This window comes from Purpureocillium lilacinum (genome assembly GCF_023168085.1).
Source record: "Purpureocillium lilacinum CBS 284.36 DNA, scaffold_2, whole genome shotgun sequence".
Taxonomy (NCBI): domain Eukaryota; kingdom Fungi; phylum Ascomycota; class Sordariomycetes; order Hypocreales; family Ophiocordycipitaceae; genus Purpureocillium; species Purpureocillium lilacinum.
In genome coordinates this window covers 6357607-6372436 of record NW_027072112.1, presented here as the reverse complement: position 1 = coordinate 6372436, position 14830 = coordinate 6357607, and the positions used below count along the sequence as shown (strand labels likewise).

The 14830-nt window shown below is 55.5% G+C and overlaps 3 protein-coding genes across 3 annotated transcripts; 1 reads left to right on the top strand and 2 right to left on the bottom strand.

Moving 5' to 3' along the window:
* Positions 1-5903: 5903 nt before the first annotated feature.
* PLICBS_003715 (uncharacterized protein) lies at positions 5904-7008 on the bottom strand (the record flags this gene model as incomplete). The annotated part of the gene is made up of 2 exons (XM_018323484.2): positions 5904-6202; positions 6264-7008. The coding sequence occupies 2 exons, from the start codon at positions 7006-7008 to the stop codon at positions 5904-5906; spliced, it is 1044 nt and encodes a 347-aa protein (XP_018178714.2).
* A 3088-nt stretch (positions 7009-10096) lies between these two features.
* Positions 10097-12450, top strand: PLICBS_003714 (uncharacterized protein; the record flags this gene model as incomplete). The annotated part of the gene is made up of 2 exons (XM_018323483.2): positions 10097-10423; positions 10501-12450. 2 exons carry the CDS (start codon positions 10097-10099, stop codon positions 12448-12450), a joined length of 2277 nt encoding a protein of 758 aa, XP_018178713.1.
* Positions 12451-12887: 437 nt separating this feature from the next.
* On the bottom strand, positions 12888-14754 carry PLICBS_003713 (uncharacterized protein; the record flags this gene model as incomplete). Its single annotated transcript, XM_018323482.1, has 2 exons — positions 12888-14451; positions 14516-14754. 2 exons carry the CDS (start codon positions 14752-14754, stop codon positions 12888-12890), a joined length of 1803 nt encoding a protein of 600 aa, XP_018178712.1.
* Positions 14755-14830: the final 76 nt, after the last annotated feature.

Below are 14830 nucleotides of genomic sequence, written 5' to 3'. Positions count from 1 at the left end.
CTTCCCGGATTCTGGCTGTAGGCGGAACATGATCTCAGTGCCCTCGTCATCGTCGGGTACCACGGTCGCAGTGGATATGACCACATTTCTGACTGTATAGCTGTCGACTGGAAGTGGTAATTGCGATTGTGCATTGATCTGCGTAATTGCCTCCAGAGCAAGCGCGAGGTATCCCGAACCTGGCAACATGAACTCGCCCCCCAAACGGTGCTGAGCCAGCCAAGGCAGATCCTTCAGTCGCAGTACGTTTCGCCAAATTGGCTCAAGGGGCGACGTGCCCAGAACCCTTCGGCCCAGTATATCGTGCCGTGGCTCAATCATTTGCCGATGTTCTCGGCTCTGCCGCGATTCCGTCCAGCATGGCTTCGAATATGTCCAGTGATACGTGGGAAGATCGACGAGCAGGTGCCCAGTTCGTCGTTCAATTGACCCGCCTTCGATGCGATCAATTGAGGTTACAGCCACCACGTCAATGTCTGCGTCCATGGTCCAGAGACTTCCGGCCATCTTAAGCATCTGCTCTCCGTCGTGTTCATTGCGCTTCAGTGTTGGTATATGGACAATCTCATTTCTCCCCAGAACCTGGCAGATCTGCCGTATCGATCCAGCCAGGGCGGGATGCGGGCCTAACTCGATAATGGTGTTCAGCTCTGGCATTGTGTCCAACATTTGATGGAGGCCCTCGGAGAAGAGGACGGGGCTGTTCAAATTGTCAACCCAGTAGCTGGCTGGGATGTACCCATTGACAGGGACTAAACGCTCTGGCCGGACTGTAGAGAACATTGGCACAACGACGCCACGACTTGGCGTTTGTGCCGTCGCTGCCTCACTAGTGAGATAGCTTTCGTAGGCTATAGCGGCATCTCTCATGTGATGAGAATGATACGCCTTTCCACCTGTTTTCACCATTCGCGCGAATATGTTTCGGTTGTCGAACTCGAGTTTCAGCTGCTCAATAGGAATGCAGTCGCCGCTGAGCGTCACAGCATTGGGCGAGTTGTGGCATGCCACGATGACTCTCCCCCGCCATGGGCCACTTTCGACGATGTCCTGAGCTTCGCTTGCTCCAAGGCCTACAGCCAGCATGGCACCGTCGGATCTCAAAGACGCGGCGACCTTGCCTCTGAAGTAAGCAGCGGTGATCGCATCCTCGGCTGATATTGTACCTGCAGCGTACGCCGCAGCGATTTCACCTATTTGGGTTGGCTGTTAGCATCGAGCGCAACCCGCGAGGTTTGGGGTTAACATGAGGCGGATGGCATACCAGAGGAGTGTCCAATAGTTGCTGTCGGGGAAACATTCCAACTCGCCAGGAGGTCCACGAGCACAATTTGAACAGCCGTGCAAAGAGGCTGCGAGTACTCGGAATCATTCACGACGCTATCCTGTCCTTTCAGGAGCATTTCTTCGATTGTCCATGTTGGCGCCACAGACAAGGTTGCCAGATGTCTGTCCAGACTCTGTATCGTCCAGAGTACCGTTGGATACATGTCGAAGAGCTGGGCTCCCATCCTTGTCCACTGCGTACCTTGGCCTGCATGAGTCAGTACGTCTAAGGTATAGGTCAGAATGGGTATCTGGACCTACCCGTGAACACGAAAGCAATTCGTGTCGGCTGGTTCGGTGCCATCAGTGAGCTGGAGGATGCTTCGAGCATGTCAGTCGCAAATGTGGACTTTCTGCAGACAGCAAACGTTCTTCGAGCTAGTTTGCTCCGCCTTACACCCAAGGTATACGCTAAATCGAGAAGGTCCGCATCTTTGCACTCGCGGGCGTAGTCGGAGATCGTATTCTTCAAGGTGGGCTCGTCGTGGGCCGATAGCAGCAGCAAGGACGGCCGTGCTGCGACTTCATCCGGAGGAACCACACTTTGAGACACACATGCACCCAGTGGCCTGACGAACCGGTGTCGGAGATGATGAGGCGGCACAAGATTATCGGCGCTCTCGAGAATCGCGTGCGCGTTTGTTCCGCCATAGCCAAAAGCGCTGACACCGATTCGTCGAAGAAGCTGCCTCTCTGGGAAAGCCATCGGCTGCGTAACGACATGAACAGTTCGTTCAGTCCATGGAACTGGATTCATGAAGTGAGCTCAAATTCTTGGCGGCGGTGCAACCGGCATACGTACTGCTTTTGCTCGGGCTGGTAATGCCAACCGTGGGCGGGATTATACCGTTCTCCAAAGCGAGGATTGCCTTGATAAGAGTTCCCATACTGCTCGCAGCTTCACTATGTCCGATATTGGGCTTGACCTGTGCGGCAGTCAGTACAGTAATGGGCCAGGGGCTGTATAGTACAACCTACACTTCCAATGAGCACAGGATCTGAGACAGCCCTGGGTGCTCCCATTGCTTTATGGATGGCTTCAACTTCAATGGGATCGCCGACGGGGGTTCCAGTTCCATGGCATTCAACGTAGCTGGTTTGTGACGGACTTAAACCTGCCGACTGATACGCGGACTGGATAACGGCCACCTGCCCTTCGACACTGGGGTGCGTCATCCCATCCTTGCACTTCCCGGAACTACCACTGCATATTAGATGTGGCTGTTCAAGGACTCAGCATATGGGGTGGACAACGTGCCTGCTTGCTGCCGTTGATCGAATCACAGCGCGAACGGGATCGCCGTCCCTGATAGCAGCACTCAGAGGCTTGATGTACAAGGCGCCGACGCCTTCAGCTCTACCATAGCCGTCTGCGGCGTCGTCGAATGTATGACACTGGTTTGTCGGAGAGAGAACGCCGAGCCTCGCCGTGTTCATCTGTTGGTCAACGGTAAGAATGAGGTTTGTCCCGCCCACGACGGCACTATCACATTCGCCTGACGCGATAGCTTTGCAGGCAAGGTCGAGGGCGTATAGGGACGATGAACAGGCTGTGTTTACAGTCAGGCTGTATATCCGGTCAGTGGCGTTCTTCATGTTATATCTTTTACCTCGACTCGGAAAGTCATACCTCGGGCCTCTCAGGTCGAAAACGTAGCTGATGCGATTGCCAAGTATTCCGGTATCAACCCCCGTCGATACGTACGCATGTCTGAAGTCGGATTCTTTCTGAGCCATGTGTTGGAAGTCAAATGTGAACGATCCAACAAAACATCCTGTCTTCTGTCCAGAAACTGTCTCAAGGGTTGTCCCACTGCTCTCAAACGCCTCATATACCACTTCAAGTAGCTTTCTCTGTTGCGGATCCATCCACAGAGCCTCCACGGGGGAAATATTGAACAACCCATGGTCGAACGCCTCGGGGTCATCTTCGAGAAAATAGCCTCCTGGGACGTTGAAGCTTCCTGGTCGTTCATTGCTCGGATGAAGGTATGCATCAATGTTGAATCGCGATCTGGGAACTTTAGCTTTGTTGGCGATGCGTTCCGACATGAGCAGATTCCATAGATCTTTTGGGCAACGGACATCGCCCGGCATGCGACACCCTACAAGAAAATCGAATTAGATACATCGTTTCGTGACGGTGTCTGCAAACATACCAATGCCTATGACAGCAATCGGCTCCGGGCCGCTGTACGCCGCCGTCGAGCCCATGTTCAGAACGATCGAGGCTCAGTAGTCTACCTCGATTTCATGGAAAGATCTCCGTCATTTCAGAACCATTGGGTTTGTGTAGCACTGGCCCTCCTTGGAGGATACACACTGGAGGCGTGGTTTCTCTGCATATAGATCAGACAGTATTCGGATTCCGCGGACAATATCGTGGCACCGTCGCAATTCAACATGACCAAGACCAAGCCAGATATCATTCATCAATTATATTTAGCGAAGACAGTGTCACCCCATCTTTGGTGACGTCCCGGAATTGCTGCGGCCCCCAAGTTGCAAGCCAGGCCCTGTGTGGTAAATGCCCCGCGTGACGTGCGACTTGGATCCCTGGTTGTTGATGGCACCCAGCCGCCATCGTATTGGGGGCCGGGGCTATGCATCGATCTCAAGAATGCCTGCTCTGCGCCTATCAACAGCCAACTTGGGCACGGGAATGGTGCCTGCCATCCGTGTCGCCTCGGTGCATCTGCAAGGGTAAAACCGGGTCATCCTGCTGACGGACGGGACGGATCCATCGTGCCGATTGTCGCAGTGTTTGCCGTCGCAGGGTCAAATCGACACCGTCTCACACTTGCCTGGATGAAGGATCCTCCGAAATCTTACGGGGGATCCCGTCACGCCGTGCAGACTAGGAGGGTCGCATCAACACTACCTCATGTGAGGCCAACAACCTGTGAGCGTACGCGTCGGCGTTGTCCTCGTATGATCCTGCCGCGGTGCTTGGTTCCGTTGATGTGCATTGTGCAACATGGAGTCTAGGCGGGCCTTTACAGGTCAAAGTGCTTGCATTTGCACTCCCTGCTTTTCGCTCTTGTTCTTGTCAACCACTGTCGCCATCGAGACATGGACAGAGCAATCCACATGCAGTAAGTCACGGTGATGGCGTCCCCAACTTCTGCATTCCCGCCAGGTTACGCGGAAGAGGATATCAGCGCTCGTGTAATCGCAGTCGGCGTTACTTTTATTGTTTTGGAGATTGCAATCGCCGCCCTGCGCTTTACTGCGCGGGCTGTCTGCAAGACGAAATGGGGACTCGACGACTACCTCATCATCCCAGCGCTTGTATTTTCCCTCGGGATGTGCACCATAGCAATCAGTAAGATCTGGAAGGCTATCTCTTGACCTCAAGAACTTACAAACGGAACAGTTGAGGCCAAAATTGCCGGGATCGGTCGCCACCTGGACGTCCTGCTTGTCACGAACCCTCAAGCAGTCGTGAATTGGGCGAAATGTGGTTACGCGATCGAGCAACTGTATTGTGCAGCAGTTGCATTCCCGAAGCTGTCTATTCTGGCTTCATATCTTCGCATCTTCACGACGCGCCCGTACCGAATCATCACATACACTGTCGCCGGGATTGTCATGGCGACTGCGATTGCCGGCATCATCACATCGCTCGCATCTTGCCATCCGTTCTCCTCGCGATGGGACTTGAAGCTCTTTATCAGCAACTGCATAGATGCCGTGCGCTACTGGAAGGGCATGAGTGTGCCAAATATTGCCACCGATGTGGTCATGCTCATCCTTCCAATGCCCGTCGTGTGGCGCCTTCAGGTGTCAAAGAACCAGAAACTGGCTCTGTCTGGCATCTTCTTAATGGGTAGTCTGTAAGTCGCCCCCCAGGGAATCGCCCTCACATTATGATGGATAATCCATACTGACCATGTTATACACTACAGTGGAATCGTCGCCAGCATTGTTCGGCTCACCGTAACCTTCCGCGTGACAGCCCTTAGTGACGGCACCTGGGACTCCGCCGACATCGCGACTTGGTCTCTCGTCGAGTCGGGATGCTATCTCATCGCCGCATGTCTTCCTGTACTTCGACCTCTGTTCGTGCGCGCAACTAGACGGCTAGCGGGCACCGCTCGATCTCAGACACGGCACTCGACTGGGTCGTCAATCAGCATGAGGGAACAAAAGTCCTCACCGGGCGAGAGCCAATCTTTGTATGACGCACCCCTTCAACCCAATACCACAAGGTTCATTTTTAACGCCAACAGCAGTAGCGAAACAAACCACATTCTGGCAAGTGGACGGAACTCTAGTGGAACGAGCGCGTCGGGAAACCTTCACGACATGCAGCACGAGTACTACTCGCGCCATGGAATCGGCACAGCAGTCTGAGTTCAAGGGATTGAAATGGCGTCGTGGCAGTTCCGATTACGGATTGTCTGGCCTAAACTTGATTGGTAGCACTAGTTTAGCCGTCTTGTATTCATACTCTGTCTCTGTCCTCACATGACGTTGATTTCCCTTGTTTATTATTTCGACTGGAGTCGCCCTGTTACATCCACAGGTACTTGCACAAGTGAGGTTTTCCTCAAAGCCGAATCCGCCACTCGCGTTCAATCTGTGTCAATCTTGAGAACCATTTTGCCAAATTTGTCGCCATTCCACATCCTGATCATCGCCTCCGGGGCGTTGTCGATGCCAACCATGACCTCTTCCTTGGTCTTGATCTTCCCACTCGCAAGCCAGGTTACCATGTCGGGCCCAAACGTTGGCAAGTACTTTTGAAGATGCTGTGGGTCAGAGCACACAAACCCGTGGATGGTGAGTCGCTTCAAAAATATATTCATTCCGGTGCGTATGCCGTATTTCTCCTCGTCTGGATAGTTGTAAACAGATACCATCCCGCTGGAGACTGTGCCGGTTTGAAGTCAGTGCTTGCCTGCGACTACCGAGAAACCTGCCGACGCTCTCACCTATGGTTCCATAGTCTTTCATCCTCGTCAGGGCGGTCTCCAGCTGCTCACCGCCGACGTTGTCGTAATAGACGTCTAAGCCTTCTGGAGCGAGTCTGTCGAGGGCAGCACCAGTCGCCTCCGTCTTGTAATTCCATGCCGCATCGAAACCCAGCTCATTAACAACAAAGTCCACCTTGTTTTGACTGCCGGTGCTCCCGATGACCTTCATGCCCTGCATTTTGGCCATTTGTCCGACGACCTGGCCGACGCCACCACTTGCCGCAGAAATGAAGATGGTCTTGCCCTCACGAGGCTCTTTGACGAACTCATTGAAACTAACATACGCGGAGAGGCCAGCGACTCCCAAGGCCCCAATGAGCGCTGACGGCGCGATTGTTATACCTGGAGGTAATGGAGGATAGACGCGGGTCTGGGCAGCAAGCTCCGCTGGCACCGCTGCATATTCCCCAGCATCTGCCATAGCACTGACCAAGTCACCTGGTGAGAATCCGGGGTTGTCGGACTTGAGCACAGTCGACAGCGTAGTGACGACTGCCGGCTGTCCCTCTACCCAGGGCAGAGAATATGTTCCAGCATCTCCAGGGCGGCGCATTTGACCACGCTGATAGGGGTCAAATGAGAGGAGCATGTTTTTGACCGTAATGCCGCCTGGAGGAGGAGGCGCATCGGGGTCAAAAGGTCGAGACTCCACTGTCAAATGCTTCCCAGGAACGGGGCAGTATGGCGTGTACTGCTTGTACATTAACGTTTTGTTGTTGTACATCGTGGAGAGCTATGTTGAACAGTGTCTGGATGATGCTTGTGGTTGCGGATGTTGTTGCGCGAATGATGGCTGCAAGTGATGGGAACCGTGTTAGGAAATGGGCCGAATATCTGGCGAGACGAGGCCGAGTGGTCCAGGACGGATACACCAGGACATATTACTTCTCACAAACCGGCTGTTGGTCCCCTGTAGCAAGCGCTGCGCGAATTTCTAAATTGCTTCTGTCCAACTGCGGAGCACCAATGCTGCTGTACTTTCTGGCCGTCTTAACCCGCAGTCTGTTGGTCAGAGGTTCCATCGTGTCAGAGGCACTGCATGCGATCCATCGTGGCAGTGAGCCGAGAGACATGCGATCCCCTGCCACCACATGAGGTGACAAAAATGATGTGGCGTCCGCACTCATACGGCGGCAGGGGCCACTCGCCTAGCCTGATGCAACAATAACAGCCTGTTAATGGTTGTGGCAAGACGATTGTGCCTGTCCTGTCAGCACTCCTACTGGCGATCGCCAGTGGACCGTAAGCCATGCAGAAAGTGCGGTTACATCAGGCATGCAGGACCAACTCCAGAATGCCGTCCATCGCCATGTTGTGATGCATTCGGGGTCCAAGGGAAATTAAAAAAAATGCAGCATGACCAATGTCCTGAACATCCCCGAATTTATTTTTGCCTCTTCAACAGGCCTCGGCTAGAAAGGCAGGAGATCATCCATTGTCTGTCACGTGGGGACATGCATCATGAAACCTGCAAGTTCTGGGACTGGCTGGTAGCCTGGAAGTCGTTAGAACGGAGATGCTTGAAAGTAGGGCTCAAGTGGCATTGCAAAGTGAACGGCTCTTAGCCGCCATAGCACTTTATTCGTGGGTCAATTGCCTGAAGTACATCGGCCGATATCTATAGCGTCAGACAGTAGCGTGCAAATATTATGGCGCACGAGCGAAGTTCCATTTACTCGGCTCCGATGTGTAAGACATGAATTCAATAGTGCTGCTGGACATTGCTGATAGGCACTTTGAAAGATGTCCGTGGCTGGGGCTGACAGTAACTCGTAGTCCTCGCTCAAGTCGGACTCAATCTCTAAAGAAGGAACGTGATTGGATTGGCACGGTTGCGACAATAACGAAGTCAGAAAATGTTCGGGAATGGTCCACCACCGAAGCGACTTTGCTGACACGACAGACGTTGTCGCGTGGTTCTCCCACGAGCAACTGGCGTCGATTGCAAGCGGCTTCGCCGCAATCCCGTGTCTGTCAGTGGGTGCTGCGCTTGTCCCGTATACAGAGCAAAAGCCCTGACAAGGAGAGTAGCGCTGCGGGCCGCGTAATCTTGCTGTCTGCGAACCCTCGGGCACAAATATGGTCTCAACTGCTACATGTAACATGAACGTGGGAGAACGGGCGCAACGCGAACACCCCAGGCGTTCACGTAAAACAAGGTGGAGGATGGCAAGGAGGGTTCCCAATTGCCACATATGATACTACCATTGTATTATGTAGTGCTATCCAGTACACTGTGTTGGAACAGAGAGCCTCAGGCTGCGGCCCTCCCCGACAATCGTGATTGAGACACCAGACGTCCACAATTGCAGAGGAACGAGCGCCGGCCCCCACACAACGCATTCCCTACGACCTTAAGGAGCAAAAACCGACGACATCTCCGTTATAGGTAAGCTATGTATACTGCCGGCGGATGGGAAAATTGGGGAATGCTCCGTGCCGTTTCGCCTGGAATGCAGTGGCAAATTACTGTTCTGCGCTTTATCTGCCCTCCCTGCGCGTCATCCATCACGTTTATCGTGGCTCCTGAGGGCTACCCTAAACACGACGGCGTCCACGCGAAGAGGGTTTCGAGCTCCATTTGTTACAGCGGCAAGACCATTGGACGGTCCAGAGGCTAAAGCATGACACGCTAGCTAAGCTCGAAGTGAGATCACTCGTGGCCCGCTTTAGTCCGAAGGTGTTGAAGCTGGCGCAAGCCTGCGGTATCTCCTGAGAACGGTCGTCGTAATTGAACGGCATCAAGCAAGGCCACGAGACGGCTAAATATGAAATTGGCCTCTCAGCACGCGGCCACTCCCAAGGCCAAGCCAAGCTCGTCAGGGGCTGCATCGGCTGGAGCCCCGTGACCGGCAACGAGGCCGCGGAAGCCGGTCGGGTGGGGTGAGGAGGTCGGCGTGGCGGGGTAGCTCGCTGAGGCCTTCCCAAATAGTCGAGAGGCGTCGAAAGCTCAAGAATCGGTCGTCGGCGTGGGCAGACCAAGCCAGGTTATGGACGACACAGCTGTGGATTCGGCAACAACCGGAGGTTTGGAGAGCGTCAAGGATCGCTGGCCTTCACGTAATAACGGAGAGGGTTGACGAAAAGTGAGGAGCCAGGGCCAATCAAGGGCCCGGGCGGAGGCGGCCGGCATATTCCACCGAAGTGCCGGTGGAAACGGTGATGATGGGTGCACGAGCCACAAGGAGCACCCTGATGAGAGCATACATGTACCTACTTCGTAGGTAGGGAGGGAGTCAAGCTGCTTCGAGAGCGAGGACCACGGAACCGACCAGATCCGCGACATCCCAGCGTGAGCGTGTCTCTTACTTGGTGATGGGAAACAAGAGCACGGCGGCTGCCAACCGCCTCGTATTAGGCTCGACTCGGACGGGAAACGCTTGAAACTTTACGGGAAGGCAGGGTCCGCAAGCGTTGGCGGAACCACGGAAGGAACGGTGACCTTGTTGTCCCAGCTCCTGGCCAAGGCGCCCGGAGCTGATAAGAATTCTAACGCGCCATAACATAGCCTTCACTGTCGAACGGGGCCGACCGCAAGGTGTCTCGTTAATGCCCGGATAGGGACTGTAACTGACCGAAAGCTGTCGCTCGGCGGACCGGCCCCGAGCAAATAAGATTCCAGCTATTCGTCATTGGGTGCGGGGTCCGTTGACACATAAAACGCGGGGCGTGGCGCCCCTCATCCGTTGAAGCCCCCAATTGCGTCCCTCTCATTTCCATCAGCTCACCGCATAGCCCAGGGACAGCTTCAACATCATAGTCAAAAGGACGAGAGATACACCTGCAGCACCATGGCAGAGCGCAAGTGCCCTGTTCAGGAGATGAACATTGGTGGCGGCGGCACCAGGAACCGCGACTGGTGGCCCGACTCGCTCAAGCTCAACATCCTGCGCCAGCACACCGACCTGACGAACCCGCTGGGCAAGGAGTTCGACTATGCCGCTGCCTTCAAGACCCTCGACTATGAGGGCATCAAGAAAGACCTCAATGAGCTCATGACCGACTCCCAGGAGTGGTGGCCGGCGGACTTTGGCCACTACGGCGGCCTCTTCATCCGCATGGCCTGGCACAGCGCCGGCACCTATCGTGTGTTTGACGGCCGTGGCGGTGCTGGTCAGGTATGTTCCAATCAATTGATGCTGTAAGGGTTGGGTCGGCTGGAATTATCGCTAACCGGCGCGTCAACCCAAAACAGGGTCAGCAGCGATTCGCCCCCCTCAACAGCTGGCCGGACAACGTCAGCCTCGACAAGGCCCGCCGGCTGCTGTGGCCCATTAAGCAGAAGTACGGCAACAAGATCTCCTGGGCTGATTTGCTTGTCCTGACCGGCAATGTGGCGCTCGAGTCCATGGGCTTCAAGACGTACGGCTTCGCTGGCGGCCGTAGCGATGCCTGGGAGGCAGACGAGTCCGTCTACTGGGGTGGCGAGACTACCTGGCTGGGCAATGATGTTCGCTACTCGCATGGCCACGAGGGCGTCAAGCACCACGGTGCCGTTGATGCCGCTCAGAAGGCTCCCGATGCCAAGGACATCCACACCCGTGACCTCGAGTCGCCCCTTGCGGCCGCCCACATGGGTCTCATCTACGTCAACCCTGAGGGTCCCGACGGAAACCCCGACCCTGTGGCTGCGGCCCGTGATATTCGCACCACGTTCGGCCGCATGGCCATGAACGACGAGGAGACCGTCGCCCTGATCGCCGGTGGCCACTCCTTCGGCAAGACGCACGGTGCTGCGCCGGCTAGCAACGTGGGCAAGGAGCCCGAGGCGGCTGGCATCGAGGCTCAGGGCCTCGGATGGCAGAACAGCCACGGCTCCGGAAAGGGCCCCGACACCATCACCAGCGGCCTGGAGGTGACGTGGACCAAGACACCCACCAAGTGGAGCAACCAGTATCTCGAGTACCTGTTCAAGTACGACTGGGAGCTCACCAAGAGCCCGGCTGGTGCGAACCAGTGGGTGGCCAAGAATGCCGAGCCCATCATCCCCGATGCCTTTGACCCTAACAAGAAGCATTTGCCCACTATGCTGACGACCGACCTGTCGCTCCGCTACGACCCGGCCTACGAGAAGATCTCTCGACGCTTCCTGGAGAACCCCGACCAGTTCGCAGATGCTTTTGCCAAGGCGTGGTTCAAGCTGACGCACCGTGACATGGGTCCCCGCGTTCGCTATATCGGACCCGAGGTTCCCTCTGAGGACTTCATCTGGCAGGACCCCATCCCGGCTCTCAACCACGCCGTCATCGATGACCGCGACATTGCGGCCCTCAAGAAGGAGATCCTCGCCTCCGGCGTGAACCCGTCGAAGTTTGTGTCCACTGCCTGGGCCTCTGCCTCGACTTTCCGCGGCAGCGACAAGCGCGGCGGTGCCAACGGCTCCCGTATCCGCCTGGCGCCCCAGAAGGACTGGGAGGTCAACAACCCCCGCCAGCTTGCCGAAGTGCTCAGCACTCTGGAGGGCATCCAGAAGCGGTTCCAGAGCGGTGGCAAGAAGGTTTCTCTGGCTGACCTGATCGTACTGGCTGGCTGCGCCGCCGTCGAGAAGGCCGCCAAGGATGCTGGCAACGACGTCACTGTTCCTTTCACTCCAGGCCGCATGGATGCCTCGCAGGAGCAGACTGATGTCGAGTCCGTCGGACATCTTGAGCCCTACGCCGACGGCTTCCGCAGCTATGGCAAGTCCACGGACAGGATTAAGCTGGAGAACTTCCTCATCGACAGGGCACAGCTTCTCACGCTGTCGCCTCCCGAGCTCACGGCTCTCGTCGGTGGCCTCCGCGTCCTCAACACCAACTACGATGGCTCGGCCCACGGTGTCTTCACCAGCCGCCCCGGAACTCTGACCAACGACTTCTTCGTCAACCTCCTGGACATGGGCACTGTGTGGAAGCAGGCTGGAGCCGATGGCGATGTCTTCGAGGGCAGCGACCGGAAGAGCGGCGCCAAGAAGTGGACGGCCACCCGGGCCGACCTGGCATTCGGCTCTCAGGCTGAGCTGCGTGCCGTGGCTGAGGTCTACGGCAGCGCCGATGGTGCTCAGAGATTCGTGAAGGACTTTATTGCCGCATGGGACAAGGTCATGAACCTGGATCGGTTTGAGCTGAGCAAGGAGTCTAGCCTGCGGGCCACCAGCCGGCTGTAAGCAAGTGCTGCTTGATGACATGAAGGGTGGAACGTATGCCAAATGGCCTTGGGGGTTTTTGGGGGCAAAACGAAAAGTACATGTGAGGTCAGCACGTACGAAGTAGATTGAGCTGTCATTAGCAAGAACTCTGACCTGAAGAATAAGCGTGCAAAGTGTCGTCATAAGTCGAATAGTGCTATCCTAACGGGCCACCGTGAGAACGAATCTTTCTGGCGAAGCCATGAGGGTGACAATGCTGCCACATCCGTTCATTTCTGCCACTGCTAGTACCCTGCCCAAACTTCAATGTTCTGCTACACAGCTTGGAGCCATCGCATCCATAGTCACGAGTCGTCTGTCTTTGAGGTGGTGGGCACTCCGGTATCCCAGCCTGAGAGAAGGTGTGAAGTTCGATGAAGATTTCGGGTTTGGTACTTGTGATTTCCACTTTCCAATTAGAAAGTGGTACCCTTCGTCTGCTTGCCCCTCTCCTCCTCAATCTTCTTGACGTTGATGTTCTTCCAGACAACGATAGACAACAGGCAGAGTGGCATCAACGCCACGCCCGCGATGAGCATGTACCTCATGACATGGGCGTAGGCTCCAACGATAGCGTCCCGCTCCGGCGACCCGTCGGCAAACTTCATCTGCAACTTCAAATCACCGAAGATCTCAGTCGATCTACCTTTGGCCGCCTCGGGCAGGCGGTTGTACAGCTCCTTGGGCAACAAATTGTTCCAGATGCCCCCGGCGATGGACAATCCAATGGAGGCGCCGAAGCCGCCGAAGAGGCCCGCAAGTGCGTTTGTGACAGCAATGTACTGGTGCGTGACAGGTGCCATGACTGCAAGCGAGCTGCAAATGACGAAGACCTCGCTTCCGAGACCGACCAGGAATTGTGTGAACACGAGCATTCCCACGGGCGCGTCAGGTTGGCGGAAAGGCAGGAGAAGCGCCGTCCCCAGCAGCATAATCGGCACACCGCTGTAGGCGGTCCACTTGAAGTTGCCCGTCTTGTGGATGATGTATCCAATGATGGGCCCAAAGAAGGACGATGTAAGGGAGTAGGTGTTGGTAATGTATCCTGCGTGCTCGACGCTTTGTCGGTGCACGACTTGCAGATACGAGTTGAAATAGCCGTTCCACGTGAACGTTGACAAAAACATGATGCCATAGAGTAGGCAAGAGCCGATAATAGTCCCCTGCTTGAGGTACCTCCAAGGTAGGAATTGCACTGGCGCAAACTTGGCCTCCCAAATGTAAAAGACCGGGAAGAGAATCACACCAAGCACCAACATGGCAATGATGTATGGCGTCTTCCACTTCTGGGGAGCGTAATTGACCAAACTGAAGGGCAGTAGGATGCAGGAAAGCGCCCCCATGATGAGAATCATGCCGGCCAAGTCGATCTCGACAACATAGTGCGCCACTGACTGGTGCCACTTCCTACCTGACGGCGCGCGCTTCTGAAAGACGCCCCTCTTGAGAGCCTTGCGGAACATGTAAGTCATGAGACCCATGGCGGGCAGACTGCAGCCGACCAGGATGATGGCGAAAGCGCCGAAAGCCCAGCGAAAGTTGAGCCTCTTGAGAAACTTGTCTGCAATGTTTGGCCCAGCCAGATTGCTGATGATCCTCGGCGTCTGGTTGAAGCCGATGACGAGCATGCGGTTTTTGAGGCTGCTCATGTCGGAGAGCATGACGCGGACGACATATCCGATGCCGATGTGGCCTGTCCAGTAGAGCGTGTGTGCCGCGACATAGGTAGTGACGTTCTTGGCGACAGCTTTCATGATGCTACCGATGACTGAGACCAGGAGCATGAAGGTGAAGCCCTCCACGCGGCCCAATACATCAATGATCTTTGCTAGGCCCAAGGGAGCGCATGCGCCAATGATGGTTGAGAGGACGCTGCCGACGTTGAGGAGGCCGTGGCTGCCAAAGGAGGACGTAATGTATGGGTTGAGCACTGAATCGACCGCATTTTGGAGATAGTCCACGAAGGTGACCAGGTACAGACTGGAGATCTAGTTAATCACAGCAACAGCATTTGATGCGCGAAGCCTAGGGGCGTGGCACATACAGCGCAAACATGGTAAAGAGCGACCATTTCGACCAAGCGGTCGTGATGGCGCGGACGCGCTTCACGCCATCCTGGAACTCTTCGTTGTTGGAAGTGTTGTCATCCTCTTTCTTGGCTTGATCGCTGAACACAGCCCCAGTCGTGGTGACATCGTCACGGGCGGGGTGCTTCTCTACATCGGCCGGGGCGACGTGGTCGCTGTCTTGCGGCCGAGGCCCGTCAGCGTCGACTCTGTGCATCGTTCAATCTCAACGTGTCGCGAGATCTTCAACGTTCTCTGGAGGGGGTCGGACAAAGTGCAGAGACAGCACGTGC